We start from the raw sequence: 21,936 nt of genomic DNA, 5'->3' as shown, positions 1-21,936 counted from the left end.
ATTTAGGTGGAGGGGAAACAGAACAGATAGGAGCGACTGTGGATAAAGGAGTTTCACCACAGACCTATAACTCCTTTGCTTGGAAAGAGAGTAAGAACAGTGGCCTCAGGGCACTCTAAGATACTGTAGCTAGCAGAGCAGATATTATGGTCAGAAGCTGCATAAAATGATAGATGCTATTCATTGGCAACTATTTGCTAAGAATTTTTAAAACAGTGGCAGTTGCTCCTCATGTTTTTAAGCCTGCTTGTTTGTGATCATTTTTTTTTAACAACCCTTTTCCAGAAGTTATTCGAGAGAGAAGTCACAGGTGGGAAAAGTAAAACAGTGAAAGGTCTGAGTCATAAGAAGAAAACATCCGGCATGCAGTCCTTGTGGTGCCAAAACTGTCCCCAACAAGTGATATATTTTTGTCTTGAACAGATAAGTTAACAAAGAAGAGAAAGAGAAAATTGGAGACCTTAAGCATTATTCCTCCCAAGCCCTTTCAAAATGTAACCTAACCCAGCACTCAAGAACACAGAATTTGGAGGAATCCTGGTGGGTTTACCTGGGATAGATGGGGGGAATCCACATTTTCCATAAGCCAAATGAGGGGGAATGATTGCTTTTCGCTTCTCTCTAAGGGAGGGAACACAAGTCAAAACCAGTGGGCAGGAAGGTCTGAAATCCTGTACCATTATCAAAGTCATTCTGATGAATTATGCTCTGTATACACAGATGCACATCCAAAGTTTCCCACCCAGGTACCAAAGAGTGAATAATCCCTTTTTTCTTTATTCCTTTGCAAGGCAAATGGGGTTAAGTGGCTTGCCCAAGGCCACACAGCTAGGTAATTATTAAGTGTCTGAGACTGGATTTAAACCCAGGTACTCCTGACTCCAGGGCTGGTGCTTTATGCACTGTGCCACCTAGCCGCCCCCAACCTAATTTTTTAAATCCTTTTTATACATCACTTCCCTTCTTGCACTCTACAATCCAAACTGGTTTCATGTTATTTCTGTGAAAGTTTTATTTTTTTTTGTTTTATCATCTTTTTTTTGTTTTTTGCAAGGCAATGGGGTTAAGTGACTTACCCAAGGTCACACAACTAGGCAATTATTAAATGTCTGAGACCAGATTTGAGCTTAGGTCCTCTTGCCTCCAGGATCAGTGTTCTCTCCACTGGCACCACCCAACTTACCCCTTCTTGTTATTTCTGAATCTAACATTCCATCTTCTGCCAATACCTTCCCCCCATCCTTCATCATCCCCCCCATCCCTTATTTTCTTTAAAATTTTCTTTAAGAACCTTCTTCAAGGTTTGTTGTAATCATAGCTGCTAATGCCTCCTGAGTTATTACCACATGTAACAGGGTCAAAGGATATCTTTGCAGGTCACTCCTCAGTCTGCTACTTGACTTATTCCCATGCTTAACCTTATTAATCTAAATTCTAGAGATATACAGGAGTATGTTTAAATATTTAAATATATTTATTTAGTAAATTGAAAAAACCCCTCCTTTCCCCAATAGGAATTTTATTTTCCTACATAGCAAAATCCCTTAATCTCCTTTTACATAAATATTAAAATTGCTGAATATATAATTTATTAATAAGTGAAATAATAAATTGCTTGTAATATTTTGTCCATGAGAAAGATCAGTGTAGAAGATTTCTCTTCACTTCCACAAACACAATTTCACCATTCAGTTCACTTTGGGTAATGATTAAAGTTTCCTCAAAAATTCTCCTCATATTTCTCCTTGAGATAAGTGTATGTAGTCTTTTTTCTTCCTTTCGTCAGTCCTTATAAGAAAGTCTTTCCAGAATATACGGTGTCTGCCAATTTCTCACAGTTTTCACAGAATTACCTTTATAAACATAGCAGTTAAGGAAATTCTCACAAAAAAGAAGTTTGAAACTCAATGTCCTGTTCTGGATAGGGACACTTAGAATCAGAAAGACCCAGGTAAGGAATTCAGCAGTGATATGTACTAGTTGAGTTATCCTGGGCAACAGAATCTTTACTTGCTTCAGGTTCTTCATTTGTAAAATGAAATGATTTGGGTCAATAAAAGCCCCCTCTCCCCAAGCAAGTGCATGGGGAGAACTTCTCATAACAAGATATTGTCAGCTGTAACACCAATTGCTCTTCTCACAATATTCCATTTGGCTTTTAAAGATTACAGGAGCAGGCTCTCTAGCCTCTGTGAAAGAGTTAGTGAAACAGCTGATACATATAGGCTTATTTGGAGAGATGCTCTGCACCTCCCAATAAGATATAAGCTCTGCGAGGTCTAGGATGGTTTCATTTTTGTCTTTGTATACCCAGAGCCTAACAGAGTGCATGGCTCATAGGAAGCGCTTTAGAAATGCTGATTATTGATCAACTCTTGCTTTCCCAGGGAGCTGTCTTTGTAGCTCCTAGATTGATAGGATGGTATTTAAGGTCCTGCTGTCCATCACACAGTCTACAATCCAACCAGACTGTCTTCTAGCTGCTGGGTTACAATTTTAGTGGGGAGGCGGCTTTGTGCGGTGGGGAAGGGGCTAGGAGAAAATGTGAAGGGAAGGGACTCAGGAAGGAGGTTGCTGATCTGAAGGAAAATCTTTGAATACCAAAGGGCAGAGAGGAGAGGGCAACCAGACAGTGGGAGAATGGGACGTGTCCTCTGCTCCCCAAGGATGGTTAGTTCTCGCCCCGCCCCTTCCTCCCCCGAGGTGCCTTCTTGGCGCGTCTGATCGTTGCTAGGAGACGGAAACGCTGCCTGGAATCTCATCCTCGGTGGGGTTGGGGTGGCCGGGATCTTCCCCTAAACCCAGTATCCTCTGCCCCCACCCCTCGCCCCATACTGGAGTTCCAGCTGCTCCTACTTGGAGCTGTTGCTCATCGCATCCTTCTTCTAGTCCTCCGGGGCACCTGGCCCAGCCGCAAAGGCCGCCATGCCGAGAAAGGGCAAAAAGGGCCCGACCGAAGAGGAGAGGTTGCTAATGCTGCAGCATAAGATGATGACAGAGGAGGAGCACCTCAAGAAGAAGGAGAGTCTCCTGGTTCAGTTCTTGAAGGTAGGAGGGTCCTCCAGTAAAGCCTGCGACCCTGCCCCCCCTCCTCCCGGGGACCGCGGGGATTGGGGACGGGGGAGGGTGCCAACCTGCTTCGGAGCACCTGCTGCCCCATCACCTGTGGCTGGGTTACTGCTCCGAGGCGCTGGGATACAAGGGGAAGAAGCCGGACTCCGCTCTGCGATGGAGCGAGCAAGTCACTTATCTTGGAGGCTCCAGCTGGAGGATGGCAGTTAAACTGGGTAGCTAGATGAACTCTTGGGAGAGAAGGGAGGGTTAAGTATGGGAAAGACTTACTATTTGGTAATGCAGATCCCAGCCCCACTACCAAAAGAGGTGTCTGCGCTCCCAGAAGTCCCTAAATTCAGTTACTGAAAAGCCAAGGAATCCAGATTGTCTGTCACTGGATATGGACTTTTAACAGTGTCTGCTTAGTTGATTTTCCAGCTGTGTTCGAAGACCCCTTTTGAGGTTTTCTTAGCAAAGATACTGGGGTGGTTCATTATTTCTATCTCCTGCTAATTTTACAAATGAAAAAGCTAAGGCAGGGGGCGGTTAGGTGGCACAGGGGATAAAGCTCCAGCCCTGGAATCAGGAGTACCGGGGTTCGAATCCGATCTCAGACACTTAATAATTACCTAGCTGTGTGGCCTTGGGCAAGCCACTTAACCCCATTTGCCTTGAAGAAATCTAAAAAAAAAAAAAAAACCCAAGAAAAAACCCCAAAAACGGAGGCAGGCAAAATTCTGAGACCAGATTCGAATTCAGAAAGATGAATGTGCAGTTCTTCATGCCCTAACTGCCCTTAATGATATTCTCCCAAAAAGATTATAATTCATTGCTTCTCCAAAAACAGAGGCATTGAGTTTCTAACGAAAGCTATAAGGGTACTTGGAGATCAACCAGGTCAACATCTTTATTTCATATGTAACTCATGACCTAGCCACCTCAGCCTTCACACCCAGAGCCCACTGACCCTAAAACAAAAATATCTCTTTGGCTCTTTGCCATCACCCATAGTTTACTCTTAGAAAATCTCCAAATATACCCATGTTTAGATTTCCATTCCTGTAACAGGGGTCCCAAGGGCTCAAAGACACATGAATAGTCAATATAAAACAGTCACAGAACCTTGCAAAAAGAAGCAAAGGACTCTCGGTAACTAAATAACGAAAAGCACAAAGCACTCCATCCAGATAGCTCCCTTGGGGAGTAACCAGCCTCAGGGTTATCATTAGTGTAGCAGAATCCCTTGTCTTTTTTTTTTAAAGAAAGATTTTATTTATTTTGAATTTTACAATTTCCCTCCTAATCTAGCTTCCCTCCCTCACCCCCCACAGAAGGCAGTCTGTTAGTCTTTACATTGTTTCCATGGTATACATTGATCTAAATTGAATGTGATGAGACAGAAATCATATCCTTAAGGAAGAAACATAAAGTACAAGAGATAGAGAAAATTACATAATAGGATAATTTTTTTTAAATTAAGTCTTTGGTCTTTGTTCAGACTCCACCATTCTTTCTCTGAAAATCCCTTGTCTTTTACTCTAGACATTAGGATTAAGAAAAATTAAGATATTTGTGAAGCACTTAGCAGTGTCTAATAAATGACTGATTTTTTTCCCTCTCTCCCTTCCTCCCCCCTATATCTAAGATACTGTAGTTACCTAGAACTCTAGAAATAGCCCTAGTCCCCTATTACCTCACCAAAAGAAAAGTGCAAAAATAATCCTAGTCACTGGAAATCAATTAGTAAATAATCAGGGTTCTCTCAGCAAAGCATCACTGGACATGACCACACTTTCCATGGGATGATGCCCAACAGATACTTATGCCCAGATAATCCAATTGATTGGGGACCTCTCCCCAGTCAGCCCAGCTTAGAGTTAGATCTCATTTTTCACCTGGATACACTACTCTGGGAAAATCTCTGAATTCTTCATAGTGCCACCCTGTCACAGGTAACCCCTTCCCTCTAACCCCCTTTTAAGTTTCCTTGTGTTTTGCCTTTCCATCATTAAATTTTAAGCTTCTTGGAGGTATGGACTTTCTTCTTCTTCTTTTTTAATATCTGGGTCCCCAGCTCTTAGTATAGAGCTCAGAACACATTAAGTTTCTTTTGTCCCTTTTTGAAATTTTATTTAATTTTTTTCCAGTTACATGCAAAGGTAGTTTTTTTTTTTTAACATTCATCCATTTGAGAGTTTGTTGATATTGGATTAAGAAAACAGATCTATGGAATGTTTTGCTCAAATGCCACAGGTTCAGGCTCCACCTTTGTTCTCTGGCTTAAACTGTTATCAGGCAGATCCCACCCCACAGATATATTTCCCAGATGTACAAGAACCCCTGAGCCTAGAGCAAGTAGATTTAAGCCCACACACCAAGTCAGAGTTCTGTGTTTTTTGCCTGTGACACCACAAGATGATGCTCTTTTTGTTTTCCCCTCACAGGACAAACTAGCCAAGGAGGAACACAATAGTGCCTTGAATCTTAATAAAATCAACACACAGTGGAGAACCATCCTGAGGGAAGTCAAATCCAAAGAGCTTCGGAAAGATATTGAGATCCTTAGACTTTTGAAAGGGTAGTGGATTGCAAAGATAGTGTGATCAAAGTAAGCTCTGTTTCTGAAGAAGTATTTAAAATATAAGTGTGTTGGAGTTTCCTTTCTTTGTCTTTTATTTTATTGTTTTATCTCTCAGGCTGGAAATGCATCAGCCAATCATGGACCTAATTCCAGTACTGATTGGGGTGGAAAGTTTTGAGATGGAAGGTAGGGATGGGCCAGATTGTAAAAGGCTTTAAAATCCAATTAAAAGCATTTTATATTTAATAAAAATATAAACTATATATTATATTGTAGACATATAAAATATATTTTAAATTTTAATATAAAATATATATTTCTGTTGGTAATAGAGCCATTGGAATTTATTGAGTAGGGATAGGGTTGGGGTAATATGGGTAGACTTATGATTTAAGAAAATCACTCTGGCAAGTAAGTGGAGGATAGATTGGATTGGGAAAAGATGATGCAAGGAGATCAAACAGATGGTTGTTACAGTAATCCATGTTGAAGAGGTAATAAGAACCCTTGGGGAAGGGTGGTGGACAAAAGAAATAAATTGAAGATGTGATGTAGTTAAAAATATAAGAACTGGCAACAGATTGAATATTTGGGGTGAGTATGAGTAAGAAGTTAGGTATGATACAGAGGTTGGGCCATAGTTCCTTTGATAGTAATAGAAAAGTTGGGAGGAGGGAGAGGGTTTGTAGGGAAAGATAAGAAGTTACATTTTGGACATGTTTAGTTTGAGATATTTATTGAACTTCCTATCTGAGATGTTCAAAAGCCAATTGTTGATATGGTACTTAGAACTCAGGAAAGAAATGAGAACTAGATCTTGGAGTATTCTTCATAAGCAAGATAGTTGAACCTATGAGGGCCTATGAAATCATCAAGACAAACAGTATAGAGGAAAAAAAGAATAGGGACCAGGACAGAGCCTCAGTTAATCGGAATGACCTGGATGAAGAACCAGTAAAAGAGGCTAAGAAGGAGCTGTCAGATATGTATGAGGAGAACTACGAGACAAGAGTGTCATGAAACCTAGAGATGAGACAGTAGCTAGAAGGAAAGTGTGATCAGTAATGTTAATAGTTTCAGAGAGATCATGAAGGATGAGTATTTAGGAAGGGCCTAAATTAAGAGATTAAGAGATCATGGGTAACTTTGGACAGAACAGTTTCTTTTGAATGATGATATCAGAAGCCAGATTGAAGATTTTGAAAATAAATGAAAGTAGGGGAAGTGAATGCTTCCTAACGTAGACAGCTTTCTTAAGGTGTTTGGCTGAGAAGGGGAAGAGAGAGAACTATAGCTCATGTTTGTAACCAGTTTGAAATGAACCAGTAGACTGGGGAAAACTGAAAGTAAGAGAGAGCAAGGAAGATTGGTGGTGGGGTGGAAGGGGAAAGATCTGCTGGAGAAGATGGGTGTTTTCAGGATTAGAGGTGGATGTATCAGGTTTTATCTTCGCAAGGAGAAAGGCTCTCTCTTCATATGAGATTGTGGTAAATTAGGAGATAATAGGGGAAGATGTTAAATGATAAGTAGAGAAGAGGGACCTTTTAGCAAATGACCTTAGTTGTTTGTTGTTTTTTTGTATATTTTTGGTAAATTATGAAGACTTCAACAAGATAGGGAAGAGGATGCTAGGAGAAATTTGAGGATCAGTGGAAAGGTTTGGAATAGCCATTGTAGTGAATGAAATAGCAATTAATTAAAGAGGTATAAAATGATTTTCTTGCCAAAAATCCTTAAGTGGGCTAAGGGTACACTTGAGATTATTAAACATGCATTTGTATTGGATGCAATCAGTAAGGTTTTGTGATTTTTCTTCAGTCATCCAGAACACATAAATAGGAGCAAATAAAGGGGATTATGGAAGTAATCCTTGGCTGAGATTTGGCAAATTATCAGTAATTGGACAAGTGAAAAAGGGATATGAGTGTGCAGAACTGAACTGATACACTGAGGGGTAAAGGTTCAAAAGAAAAAATGTATAGCCTTTATTAGCTTCTTATATGGCAGACATTAAACTCTAATATTTATCATAAGATAAGTGATTTAGAAAAATTCAAAATGACTCAAACCTTCCAAATTAAATAAACCAAGGCAACCAAACTTAATCCAAAAATTCACCCTGATGACACCAGGTTCTGAGCAATGAGAGTTTTCATAAAAGAAATATGAGACTACCGCCTGCCCCTAGGTTCTATTCATGTCTCTCTTTTAGGGCATGTGCTTTCTCCTCTAGGCATTTCTTTTTCAAGCCAACATCACAGTGATATTTCACATCTTAGACTAATGAGTGAGTTACTTATACAGCATGGCTTCTGTGATCCCTTCCAATTCTCATTTTAGAGATGTATGAATGATCCTATGATAGTTAATGATCCTACAGATAAGGTAGTCTTTGTGAGTAAGGTCTTGAATTGCTAAGCAAAGTTGCTAGACATTTTTACACTCATGGAATAGAATCCTCTTTGGAGGCTTTCAGAGGATTCCCATTCACATGAAATCTACCAGGTAAAGGAATGTCTTGATGTTCATATCACAAATGATCAGAAGACTTTTTTAGATTTTCTTTGGATGGCACAAAAATGGGTAAGAAAAGTTTTAAGCCAATCAACAAGAATCTATTAAGTACCTACTATTTTCCAGGCAGGCATTGTGCCAAGTGCTTTGTATATTAAAAAAAAATGAAATAATTCCTGAATGCAGTGAGTCAGGTGCAATCATGAGTATATGCAGAATAAATACAGCTAATAAATATTAGTAAATTGGAAGCAGTTGAATATAATGAAATTTGGGAGGGTGAGCACTATGGGGGGGTAGATCAGAAAAGGCATCATATAGGAAAATGATATCTTGAATGAAGCTATCTGACTTTCTTTATCACACCTGAGATTGCTCTTTCCAAATTTACCAGGGATCTCTTAATTGCCAAATCTGATGGTCTTTTCTTGACCTTCCTACTCCATTAACATTGTTGACCACTCTCTCCTCCTGAGGGGTTTTCTAGATGCTACTCTCTTATAGTTTGCCTTCTACCTGTCTAGCTACTCCGAGTTTCCTTTGCTAGCTTATCATTCACATCATATTCCCTATCTATGAGTGTTTTTCTGTGTTCTATCTTAAGTCATCTTCTTTTAACTCTCTTTGATTTTCTCAGTAACCTCATTTCAATTTCTGTGCATTTGACTATCAGATCTATGCTTTTAATGTGTAAAGTTATATATCTACTCTCTTCTCTAAGTTTCAGTTCCAAATCGCTATTTGGGCACTTCAAACTGGACTTCCTAGAGACATCTTGAACTCTGGCATTATTATGGATTCCCGTCTCACCCTATACATTTGGTCAGTCCACAGATCTTACTATTTGATCTTTTTTGACATCTCTTCACTCCCACAGCTATCACCCCAATTCAATTCTTCATCATCCATCCCTTTTGCTTAGATTATTTTATCAGTTGCTTAATAGTTCTCCCTGATTTACTGCTGCTCAAGTATATATACATATATCTATATATATATTCATATACACATATTTACACACTATATTTGGTTATATATATATAGTATAATAAAGAACATAGCAGTTGCAAGGATTGAGAAAAGTTTCATGCAAAAAATGATGCTTGAGTTCACCTTATAGGAAAAGGAAGACTATAAGATGGAGGTAAGGAGAGAATGCATTTCAAGCATGGTGAATGAGCACAAAGGCATAAGATATTTATGAGGAACCAGAGACAAGATAAGGCTAGATTGTACAACGTGGGAGGGATTGATATTCAGTAAGGCCGAGAAGATATTTGGGGGCCATATTGGTAAGAGATTTTAAAACTAAACAGAACAGTTTATATTTTATCCTAGAGACAATAGGAAACTATTGGAATTGGTTCACTAAAGGAGTTATGCAGTCAGACATAAGCTTAAGGAAAATCACTTCGGCAGCTAAGTGTAGGATAAACTGGAATAGAAAGAGATATGAGGCAGGGAGACATTTTAACAGATTATAGTAATAATTTGGGCAATAGATGAAGAGAACCTGAACTAAAATCACAGCTATATAAGTAGGGGGAAAAGGATAAATACAAGAGATATGGTCGAAATAGAAATGACAAGATTTAGTAATTGGCTGGATGGAGGTCACAGTAAGATTATAAAGCTGAGAGGCTAGAACAGGATGATTTCTGTGACAGAAATAAGCTTGGAAGAGGGGTAAGTATGTGGGAAAACTCACAATTATGTTTTGAACATTTTGAGTTTGAGTCATCTCTTGCACATACAGTTTGAAATATCCAATAGGAAATGGTGACATGGGACTGAAACCCAGAGGAGAGATATATATCACATATTGACATTTCTTTATCATTCAAATATTTATGTATGTATGTGTGCATATGATTCTCTCTGTCTACCTCCTCCTTTTCTCTGCCTCTCTTCCTTTCCCTTCCCTCTTGTACTGGAGAAGAGATCCCAGAATCATAACTGGTTATTTCTTTCCCAGTCTTTAGCCAAAGACCTGACAGAAGCGGAAGACCAGCACACATATGCCCTCCAAGGTCACTTGCACAATGTGGATGAGCTTCTAGCACTCCAGAGAAGCCGCCTGACCTACCTGGAGGAGTGCTATAATGAAGAGCTAGAGGCCCTCACCAAGGAATTTGAGACTGAAAGGTAGAAGCCCCTGGAGGGGGCTGGCTGGGTGGGTGGGGAGGGGGAGGTTGGGGGCTGGAGGGGAACAGGTAGAGAAAGAGAGTCAGAGAGGAGAGACAGACAGACAGTGGGAGAGACAAAGAGAGACAGGGAGAGAGAGAGAGAGAGAGAGAGAGAGAGAGAGAGAGAGAGAGAGAGAGAGAGAGAGAGAGAGAGAGAGAATGAGAAGCAGAGGCTGAGGCCAAGACTGGCTTGTGAGCAGTTAGTGGGGGCCCTCAGCACAATTAAAAGAAATTTCTGGGCCATACCAAATCTGGAGGCTCCTCTGAACTAATCAAAAATGGTGCTGGCACTACTGGTTTCTTTTCATTTCTGAGGGGGTGAATCTAAAGCAGAGCCCATAAATGCCATAGTACAAGTTAGAATGTCCCAAGTACAGAGCAAAAGTTTCACTGAGAATCAAGAGAGATTCAAGGAAAAAGAATGTTATAGATGGGGGGTTAGGAAGATTTCAAGGAAGAGAAAAGAGGGAGGAAGGAAGGAAAGAAATAAGCCTTTATTAAGTGCCTACTGTTTACCAGGCAACTTCCCTAAGGGCTTGTCGAATATTATTTCATTTGAACCTTAGGGCAATCCTGGAAGGCAGGTGCAATTACATCCCCTGGGTGGTGCAACTAAATATGTGTCTGAAACTGTAACTGAACTTGGCTATTTTAGACACTAGACCCAGCTCTAGTGCTTCAGAAACCAGTGGAGGAGAAGAAGGAATAGTTAGAGCTGCAGAACTAAAAGAGAACTAGCAGAGGGCAGGGCCACCAAAATCAAAGTTTCCAAAGTTACTAGCTTGTGGATCCCTTACTTTTCATAAAACAATTTGCATGAATGATTTTCTTAGCTCATATTTTATTCAAATAATATTAAGAACTTATACAAGTTTTTGACAAATATCTCAAACATACAACAAACATAATGGAAAATAATTTCTTTATTGATAATCTGACTTACATTCTCAGATTTTTAACGTGAAAATAACCAGAATAAGATTATTAATGTCACAAGAAGACTTGTTTTTTAAAGCAAATTATTTCAAAACAAGACAAAATAAAACTGAAAACACATTGGCTCTAAAGAATGATTCAGAGCACATTCCAGCTGAGTGTGAACACTGGGGGGGTGTAGTACCATTGATAATTAGGTAGATTTCCCCGATACATTGGTCAGTTTTGATACACTAGCTTTTGCTCTTTGGGCTCTCTGGAAGATACATCAAATACTAGTTCTAATGTTCTTTTCCTAAGTATGCTAATTATTCTTGGTTTACTGGATAAGACCAAAATGTATCATATTTTTCTGTGGGGACCTCCCCCCACCTTGCAATTTATGCCTTAGAGATTTGCTTAAGAGTACTTTGAGGCTGTCACTTGCCCAAGACAACTTAGGCTAGACTTGAACCCCAGTCATCCAGGTTTCAATGTCTGCTTCCTATTCAAATAACTGGAGGAAAGAATGAGGCTGATAAATTTCTATAGTCCTGCCTCAATCCAGTGTACTTGCTTGCAAGTCAAGATACACTTCTGATGTCATTGGTCCTCTTCGAGAATAAAGGATGCGCAACAACCATCTATCCATTAGGCCATGCTGCCATGTCCATTCAGCTATGGTAATAAAAGAAAACACTAAAAGGCAGGTGAATTCTCATCAATGGTAAGGACTGATTTCAATCCTAGAAAAAAGCATGTGATGAAACACACCTTCCTGCACTTAAATGAGATGAGAATATACAGGAAAATGCCTTTTCTCCCCCCACCCCCCACAATCAACAAGCATCCACTGCGGGGGAGGGGGATAACAAACAAACAAATCCTGACATGAATATCAAATCAAGCAAACAAATCCCCACATTGGCCATGTCCAAAAATGCACATCTCACTCTGCATATCTACCTCTCTGTCCAAAGTGGGTAGCATTTTATGTAATCTGTTCTCTGTAATTTCAATTGTTCATTTACGATATTGCATCAACTCAAAGTGATACTCACTTCCTCTTTCCTTATTTGAACATACTCCTATTTACAAATTCTAACAATAAGCTCTCTTCTTCCTAGTGTTTCCTTCCCCACTCTCTTTCCTTTACTCTTGTAAGATCAGTTCTATATAAGAAAAAACTCTCAGGCCATCCATCTCTGACTCCCTTTATGATCCTTACTGATATTACAAGGGATAGTTATACTATCTCCCCTGCCCCACTGGAAAGCAAACAATTCATTCTCATGAAATCTTTTCTAATTTCTAGTACTTACCTTTTAATATTTCTTGTATGTATTTCAAGAATGATTTTTTTGTTGTTTTTTTATAAGGCAATGGGGTTAAGTAACTTGCCCAAGTCCACACACCTAGGTAATTATTAAGTGTCTGAGGCTGCATTTGAACTCAGGTCCTCCTGACTCCAGGGCCAGTGCTCTATCCACTGTGCCACCTAGCTGTTCCCCATATATATATATATATTTCAAGTTTCATTAGGAACATAGTATTTAGAAGTGCTCTATTTCATTAAAGATCAGTTTTCCTCACTAAATCACACTCAGTTTTGGTGAGTATATTGTTCTTGGTTGTTAAGTCTATGTCTTTTACATTTTGGAATATCTTATTCTTCAAATCTACATTTCTAGGTCTAACTTCCAGATTCCTATCTCCAGCTGCCTATTGGACATCTTGAACTCAAGATCCTGTAGTCATTTTACATGCAATATGTCCAAAACTAATATCTTTATCATTATTCTTTCTTCCCCATTCCCCTAACCCTTAAACCTCCTTCTCTTCCTGAGATCCCTGTTAATATCAAGGACACCACTATCTTCCCAGTCACATAGGCTGACAATAAACCTGTCATTCTCAACTCTTCACTCTCCTTTTCCTGTTTTCACTCCATCCTATCTGCTTTCAACTTCTATCAATTTTAACTTAATTGCAATTCTCATATATGTCCCCTTCTTTCTCCCTACAGGCCCTTATTACTTTACATGAATATAATTGCAATAGCTTGACAGTTGGTTTCTTCATTCCAGTCCCTCCTCTACTTAGCTATCAAATCAATCTTCCCAAAATGCATGTTTAATCATGTCAACCCCCCACTGAATAAATTCCAATAACTCCCTGTCATCTCATGAAACAAATACAAAATCCCCTGACCTGCATTCAAAACCTCTTCCCCCTTTTCAGTCTTCTTATACCTTCCTTGATATTCCTGACTCTAGACAGTTTCACTAAATTGGAATTCCCATTCCTGGAAATCTCTCTCTCTTTATCTCCACCTGTTGGCATTCCTGCTTTTTTTCAAATCCCAGCTAAAATCCTATTTTCTACAAGAAGTCTTTCCCGGTCCTAAACACTAGTGCCTTCCTTCTGTGACAGCTCCATTTTTACTGTCTATATTAGAGTTGTTTATCTGTTGTCTTCCACAGGAGACTTGAGAGCTACCTGAGAAGTCTTTTGTCATATTTTCTATCTTCAGTACTTATTAGCATAGTACCCTTGTATAGAATAGGTATGAAATGCTTATTGACTAACTGCTTGTTAACTAGTTGGTAGCTGCTAAATCTTACATGACCCTGACTACGGTTCCTTAGTACTTAAGTTCTTCCTTTATGGCTGCTTGTAGTACTTTTTCTTTGACCTAGAAGGTCTGGATTTTGGCTAAGATGTCCTGGGAGTTTTCATTTTGGGGTTTCCTTCTGGAAGTGATTGGCAGATTCATTCTATTTTCATTTTACCTTTCATGATTTTTAAAAAAATATGATAACTAGGCGTTTTTGGCCACAGTTTTTAGGTACTTCAGTGATTTGAAAATTATCTTTCATTGATCTGTTTTCCAAGTCAGTTGTTTTTGATATGAGATACTTACATTTTTTCTATTTATTTCAATCTTTTTCTTTTTAAATATTTCTTATTGTTTCATGGAGTCATTCTTGTCCATATGAATATTCAGGGAGTCTGTTGCTTGGGTAAAGTTTTGTATTTCTTGTGCTAAGATATTAATATTCTGAGAACTGATGAGCTCTGAGTGCAAATTTTAAAACTTTATTTCTTTTTCTATATTTTCTTTTACAAAATGGCTAATGTTAAACTGTTTCGCATGACTTCACTTATATTGTCTTGTTAATGTTTTGTTTTGTTTCTTCAACTAGATGTGGATAGCATTGCCCATAATAGGTCTCAGCTCTGGGAGATCCCTTGCTCTGGATTTCAAATCCATAATTCCGGCTTATTCTTGGAGGCCCCATGCTGCTGACCAGGGCTGGAGGCTGTGTGTGAGGTTAGCTTTGGGTGTTCGAATGTTGTTGGCCTAACTCAGTGATTTCTGGGTGCTGAGTCTGAGTTCTTGGACTCCCTCTAAAATAGAGTCCAAGATTAACTCTGGGCCTCCTCACACTCTGGCCTAGTTCTTGACTCTGAATCTGTCCATTCCTCTTCCAGTGGTTTGCCTCTAGGTCTGTTTTTAGATCTTGAGTGAAAAGATGATCACTGTAGTTTCTTTTTTAATTTTTTTTTCTGATCACTACTTAGTGTGATATTCTTTGATCACTCTTAGAGAAGTGAGGGGAGATGAGCAAGACTGCTTCCACTGTCTTGGCTGGTCTTTGTCAAAACTTTTTGGACCGGCAAATGTCAACTCTGTCGATTGGTTTGGCTGGCCTCTTTTTCCTTTTTCACAAAGAAGCATTCAAAGAGGGGGACAAAGTTAGACGATATTTAGGAAAAAGATGTGGCACAGTACAATTAAATATATTTGGGTGCCGTAATTTGTTTAGTTGTCCCCAGGCTGTAGTAATTTACTTTTTTCTTTTCAGATCTTTACTACGACCACTTTTTATAAAGATTTTTTAAAGGGATGACAAAAGGGCCATAAACCCTCTGTCCCAAAATAACTATTGTTCTTGATTTCCTAATTTCCCTGTAGGCCTTAAAACCTCTGCCATCCTTGACTCCCTCCACAAAATCCACATTTAATAAGTCACCAAAACTTGTGAATTCTTCCTTTGCCTTTTCACAAACAATCCCAGCAGTAGTTCATGCCTCTTAATCCCACACCAAACTATTGACATAGCCCTCTTGGTCTGCCTGTCACTAGCCTCTTCTCTTTCTAATGTATTTCCCCCAAACAAGTCCTAGCATGAAACTCATATTAGAAGCCTTTCCCCCAAAAATAAACCCCATAAGATTGTCAGCCAGATGGATGGACACATTTAGTATGCAACATGTAACACATGATGGTCATATTGAATTATAAAATAATGATAATCATGATAATTAAATAAATAAATATTATTGACATTAATACTTGAAATAAGTGACAACATGAAGTATAATTATTTGTATCTCATGTCTTTGAATGAGAGATAAATGCCTATGCAAACAGATGAATTCAAAACTTATTGCCAAATGACCAATTGGAGTACAGACACAATGCACAAATGTGTGTACGTGATAACTTGGAATCATCACTAAAGGCAAGAAAATTAAGACTGACTGTGTTTCAGGCATTTATGTTCTTTAGTCAAAAAGGCCCAATGGACATAAGCAGTTGTAAGGAAGTGGGTCAATTTAATACTACATTTATTTTATATGGTGGCCAAAGAAGTCTGCTAGTCTGGGATTCACAAAGAAATGAACTTCCAGGCAGAGAGAACAGATCACATAATAATTCCCGTAGGAAGAACTACCCATCTCCAGACAATAAGTCCTAATGTTTCTTTTGGAGCAAAAATTAATAAAGAATCCAATCTTATTTTTCAAGGAAATATGTTAAGTCATCCTGCTTGTGGTCACTAGGCTAATCTTGCAAAGGCTAACACTTGGATTGTATTACTTTTCTCTATAAAGACTTACAACATTCTTCTGAGCAAATGTCTATTAAGCCAGTTATTCAAGATCATTTACAACCTGGTCCCATTTATATTACCAATCTTATCTCCCAGAAATGCCTTACAAAACCTTATGTTCTAGTCAGTCTTGATTATTTAACACTCGGTTCTGAAAAAATTATTACTCTTGCCTCTGCACTACAGAACTGGATCTATGCCCCTTTTGAACACCTACTCATACTTCCTATTAGACTGTTAACTCTTTGAGGTCAGAGACCATCTTGAGTATCTTTCTATTCCCTTATAGCATCTAGTTTGAATGAATAACCTGGTGTATTAAATGGGAGGTGGATTAAATGAACCCTTTTGTGTGGCCTAAATTTCTGTCTAGAGCTACCAGGAAACTCTTGTCATAAGTCTCCCTTTTGGAACTCCCTACATCAATTGATTCTTTGTTTTCTCTGTAAATCCCACAGGAAGATGATCAATGACCAACACGAGAAAGAGATGCGCTACCTCCAGGATGTTTTTCTGATCATGGAGCAGAACTTCACAGACACTGAATATGAAGCTAAGCTGGAGTTCCAAAGCATGTGGGATGACCTCAAAAATAAGGTAGAATGAGCAGGCAAGTGGGAAGGAATTAGGAGAGTGGCCTATCTAAGATAATTGGAGATGGAAGAAATCCCTTTCTTTTGTTCCAAATTTTTAATAAATCCTTCAAGTATCCATAGTTATTATCATTTTTGCTGCTGCTCCTATCTATAATCTTGCTTCCAGGCACTGGCATCTAATGAAAATTAGATGAAAGGGCAAACTCAGAGTCTTTGTTTTTACATCAGGGTGACAAATGGGAGGAGTCAGCCACAAGTATTTGTTTAGTGCCTACTATCTGCTAGGTGCTGTGTTAAGTATGGTGGATACAAAGAAAGACCAACCTTCCTCTCCCTCCCTTCCCTCCTCACCCCTCCCCTGCATGCAAGGTGTTCTGACATTATGTTGACAACTAAGTACCACCAGGCTCCATAGAGGTCAAAATTAAGGTAATGACAGAGGGAAGATTCTAGGATTAAGGGAGATCAGGAAAGGCTTCTTTCAGAAAGTAGGATTTTAATGGGGACTTGAAGAAAATGGAGATGAGGACAACAAAGGAAAGAAGGAAATTACATAAGTAGAATTTTAGAGTCAGAAGGGATAGTTGATTGGAAATCATTTTCTCAAGACGCTTTTACATATGAGGAAACTAAAGATTAAGTTATTTATCTAAGGTCACATAGTTGATGATAGGCAGATGTAGAACCCTGATCTCCTTGACTTCCTTGAACATATTTTCTTTTATAGCACTGCCACCTATGCTAATAAAGGAAAGGAGAAGCAGGGCAGCAGAGTTGCTAGATCAAATGTTAGATTTGGAACAGGAAAGATCCAAGTTTCAATCCTGCCTGTGACACTAACTTTGTGGCTTAAACTCCTAGACCTCCATCTTCTCATCTGGAAAATTTGACCACTTATGATGAGGGCAATATTCCAGTATTAAAGTGTATCATAAATGTGGAGTCTTAGGGAAGAGAGAGGGCCTGGACAGTTTGTATCAAGTGCTGTTTATTCTGGGTCATTTCCTAGAAACTGGAGGAGAAGCACTTTCTACGCACGAAGCTAGAAAATACGGTGGAAGATCTGTGGAGAAGGTTCCAGGAGGCAGTCAAGAACTACACGGACGCCACAGAAGACCGCAAGCTTGCCTTTGAGTCATTGAAGATGAAAGATGAAAAGAACTCCAAAGAGATAGAGATCCAGATGAAAAAACTGCAAAAAATACAGGTGGGTCCTATGAGCCAGAAATTCCCAGTCTGAATGTATGTATAACATCTTTTGTTCCTATTTTATAAGTTAGAAGGGACCCCAGTGGCCATTCAATCCAAGCCATATACAAAGGACTCTCTACTATCAAATAAACAACAAAGGGCTGCCTAGTCTATGCTTGGAGACCTCCAAGATGGGGATCCTACCACCTCCCAAGGCTGCCTGTTCTACTTGGGGTTAGTTCTAGTTAGGAAAGTTTTCCTGATATCAAGCATTTATTGACCTCTTTGCAAATGTCATCCAAAAATAAACATAGATACCATATACCCTTTGGGTCTTTTCTCCAGGTTAAACATGCCCAGTTCACCACTAGGCATGGTGAGGCTCAAAACTCTCACCATCTTAGTTATCCTCACCTGGGCATTGTCCAGCTTATTAAAGTCATTATTTTTTTCCTAATTTCTATTTATTAATTTTTAAACCAAGGTGCCCAGAACTGAACTCATTATTCTAGATAAGGTCTTGACAGAGTATAGTGGGATTAGGACCTTTTTCTGGAAGTTGTGCCCCTCCTAATACAGCCCAAGATTGCATTAGCTTTTTCTGTCATGTAGTCGACTCCTATTAAGCTTGTACTCAGATCTTTTTTTTTAAATAACTGCTAGATTGTTTCATCTTACAGTTATGGGATTGATGTTTTTGTACTCAATTGCAAAAGTTTCTATAATATCCCTATTTATTTATATTTACCCCTAAATTAAGTTGTAATTTAACTTAATAGATTCAGTCTAGGGGTTCTTCACTTTGTGTCATAGGTCTCCTTGGCAGTCTGGCGAAGCCCATGAACCCCTCCTCCAAAAAATATTTATTTCCTATATGTATAATGAAAGAAATGCTAATTTTCAGTTAGTGATTAGTGAAAATAAACTTGTTATTTTCCCCATCTAAGTTTACAGATACCTTAAAATCTATCTCCACCTTGGAGATCCATGGGTTACATTTGAAGGACTCTGGCTTGGGCTTGTCAAATTTTTTTTTGAATCAAATTCCGACTTTCATGAGTATATCATACAATGCTTTTATTTAAATCGTTGACAAAAATATTACAAAAAGTACCAGGCCAAGTATAGATCCCTGGGATACTCTACTGGAGACCTCCTGCCATATAAATATTGAAATGCTCTTTAGAGTCTGGCCATCCAAGTAGTTCTGAGGCCATCTGATTATGTAAATTTTCAGTCCACATCTCTATCTTTCCAATAATAGCAGAAAGATTCTTTATATGGCTTGCCCTTCATTGAGGCTATGCTTGTTTTTTAGAAACTTTTTTCTCTTTAAATAATGTTTTCTAGAATTTTGAGTCAAATTCACTGGCTTATAGTTCACAGACTTGGGATGTTTGCCTTTGGCACCCTGTGGTTCTCTCCTTTTCTGTGATTTTTTCATCAATCCCAACTGTTTGGTATTTTGGAACTGAGGGTATAGTCATCTGAGCCAGTAACTTAAAATCACTAAGATCACTAAGTATTCTCTTAATGTTTTCTGATGTAGCTTGATTATCAGTTCAAAATTAGTCTTTCTTGACCTATCAATCCCAGCACAAAGGTTCCAGTCTCCTTCAAAGAGAAAACAGACAAAATAATAATTGGGCAGCTCTGCTTTGTCTCATATCAATTATCATTGTTCCATCTACCCCAAGTGATGATCCTGCCCCTTCTTCATTCTTTTTCATGATTTTAAAAGCCTGTTTTTGTTGTCCTTGGGTCCCCTTTATAGCCACAGGATATCCTAGGGTTTAGAATTTCTGACACTATGTTTTAGTACCATGACATATTCTTATATTCAACAACTGTTACCTGGTCTTTCTTCCTTCTTCTGGCCATTTATTTTTTTTCAATAAATTTGCATTCCCAGTGTGTCTGTATTTGACTCTTCATATAAATTCTACATTTCCTGTTCATTGAAATTTGTGTCTTCAGAATTTCATTTCTGAGCCTTTCCCATGCCTGGTGACTTCAGGTTGACTTACCCCGAAGGACTCTGGTTCAGGGGAATCCACATATCTTTCCTCTGAACCCATTAGGATACATTTCAGATTGTACCCAGTATTCCTTTCCTTTATCACAACCTCTAAGAAGAAACAGTCACTTCCCTTTGAGATTCCTATCATTTCTACCTCAACAACTAGCTTCTCTCTGTTACTGAGAATCAGATTCAAAAATAGTTTCCCACCTTGGTGGTTTCTCCACCTTGTGAAGGATAAAATTATTACTGAGGCAACTCAAGAAGTTATGAGATACTTTGCTTTTGATGGCAGAGGTCAGAGTCACTAAAGTTAGTTCCCTATTATGATTGTAGCATAACCTATGCCAGGTTTGTGGTCTGTTTCCCAAACTTGTCACTCTATCTTCTGTCGAAGTGGACTGCAGTATACTACAATGATAAAATCACTTCCATTTCTCCTTCCTTTGGACATCATACTTCCCCCTCTGGACCATGTCATCCCAAAGATATTGTTTTGAAATACAATGCTATCCCATTACGCTTTTTAACCTATCCTGTTTCTTTTGGATAAGCTATGCCAGTCATGGTTTTGAGGCAGTTAAGGTGGTTCAGGGGATAAAAGCACTCAATCTGGATTTAGGAAGACCTGAGTTCAAATTTGAGAAAGTCACTAAACCTCTGTTTTGCTTTAATTTACTGGAGAAGGAAATGAGAAATCATTCCAGTATCTTTCCTAAGAAAACCTCATGGCAAGTAGAGTCTATGGGGTTGCAAAGAGTCAGACACAACCAAATGACTGAACAAGAACAGTCATGAGTTTCATCAAACATCACTATTGGTTCTCATTTCAGTCACCAGACCTGCGACTGAGTACCTTCCTTAAGAGCTGGATGTTGGGATCTGTTTCTCCTCCAGCCAGTTTTTCTTGAGCCACAAAAGGAGGGATGAAATTATGTTTCTAACTCTGAGACTCTGATCCATTCTTTATTAACTAGGATTCCATCACTGTACTCCGGGGCAGAATCTCAACACACGTCCATGAGATTGAGGAAAAAAACCAAAAGATCCATGAAGACAAAGACCTAGTCCTCAAGCAGCTTCAGAAGCTCAAACAACAAATGAATCTAGCCCGCGGAGAGGCTCGGCGCAACCTAGCCAAACTGACTCAGGAGAGTAACATCACCCTCAAATGCCTGAAAAAAACTGTTGATAAGGTAAGGGGACATTGGGAGTGTCTAAACTCACTCTTTCCTCTACTTCCAGGTTAGCCTTTCTCATTCTTTCCTTGTGCTTGTGATTGTCAGAAAGGCTTCCTTAGTTTCCCCTTCCTTCCATTCTGCAGGGGGAGCGCATCCTCAAGCTAGCTGAAATTTGTAGGAAGTTTGAGACAGAGGAAGAGAAAGTCCTGCCCTTTGATTCCTCAATGTTGACACCAGAGGAACTGCAGGAAGTGGAGCAAAATGCATATGAGCCACCTTTGACAGAATTTGCTAGGGTGAGTTATCAGGAGAGGGGGGGCCAGGAGGGAGAAGAAAGGGCAAGGGGATTCTGTTCAAAGGTCCCAGCACTCACTTTGTCTCCCTTATCCCCTGAATTCCCAGATGATGGAAAACTACACAGGCTTGGACAATTTCTGGAAAAAGTATAACAAGGTAAAGCTGGAAGAATTAAGCCTACAGAAAAGACGAGCCCAACTGCTGGAAACCAATGAGAAGCTGAGGTATGTACTCAAACAGTACCTGGATGGTATCTCTGTGAATGATGAAGTGCTGCGCCAGCTCAACCCACTCTTTATCGTTAACCAACGCAGCAATATCCCCTTGCCTAAAACTGGCATTCCACAAAAGCAATTTACATCATTGAAGCCACCCAAATAGTATCTCACACACTGTGACAACCCTCATCAATGATGTCCTCAGGGAACCAGCCTCTTCCTAACCCCCAAATACTTCCCCTCAGTCACCAGAAACTTGATATTAAAGATTTCCACAAAGTT

The 21,936-nt window shown here is 39.2% G+C and overlaps 1 protein-coding gene and 1 pseudogene across 2 annotated transcripts in view; one reads left to right on the top strand and one right to left on the bottom strand.

The window, feature by feature from the left end:
* The window catches only part of LOC141514882 (peptidyl-prolyl cis-trans isomerase FKBP11-like), a 23,485-nt gene extending 13,172 nt beyond the window's left edge, over nt 1-10,313 (bottom strand). The window contains exons 1-2 of one of the 2 annotated variants that reach the window (XM_074226033.1): nt 3,135-10,313; nt 551-621 (exon numbers count right to left, since the gene is read on the bottom strand). In XM_074226033.1, coding sequence (XP_074082134.1) covers nt 551-621; nt 3,135-3,160 — 97 coding nt within the window. In that variant the 5' untranslated portion in view covers nt 3,161-10,313. Of the gene's footprint in view, nt 1-550; nt 1,229-3,134 lie in introns of those variants that run through there. The other variant, XM_074226032.1, reaches the window with a different exon arrangement.
* LOC141514880 (dynein regulatory complex subunit 2-like) lies at nt 2,745-21,936 on the top strand (annotated as a pseudogene).

The sequence above is a fragment of the Macrotis lagotis genome, chromosome 2 (genome assembly GCF_037893015.1).
Source record: "Macrotis lagotis isolate mMagLag1 chromosome 2, bilby.v1.9.chrom.fasta, whole genome shotgun sequence".
In the NCBI taxonomy this organism is placed as follows: Eukaryota; Metazoa; Chordata; class Mammalia; order Peramelemorphia; family Peramelidae; genus Macrotis; species Macrotis lagotis.
Note: the sequence above shows the minus strand (reverse complement) of the source record. Positions and strands in the feature narration are given on the sequence as shown.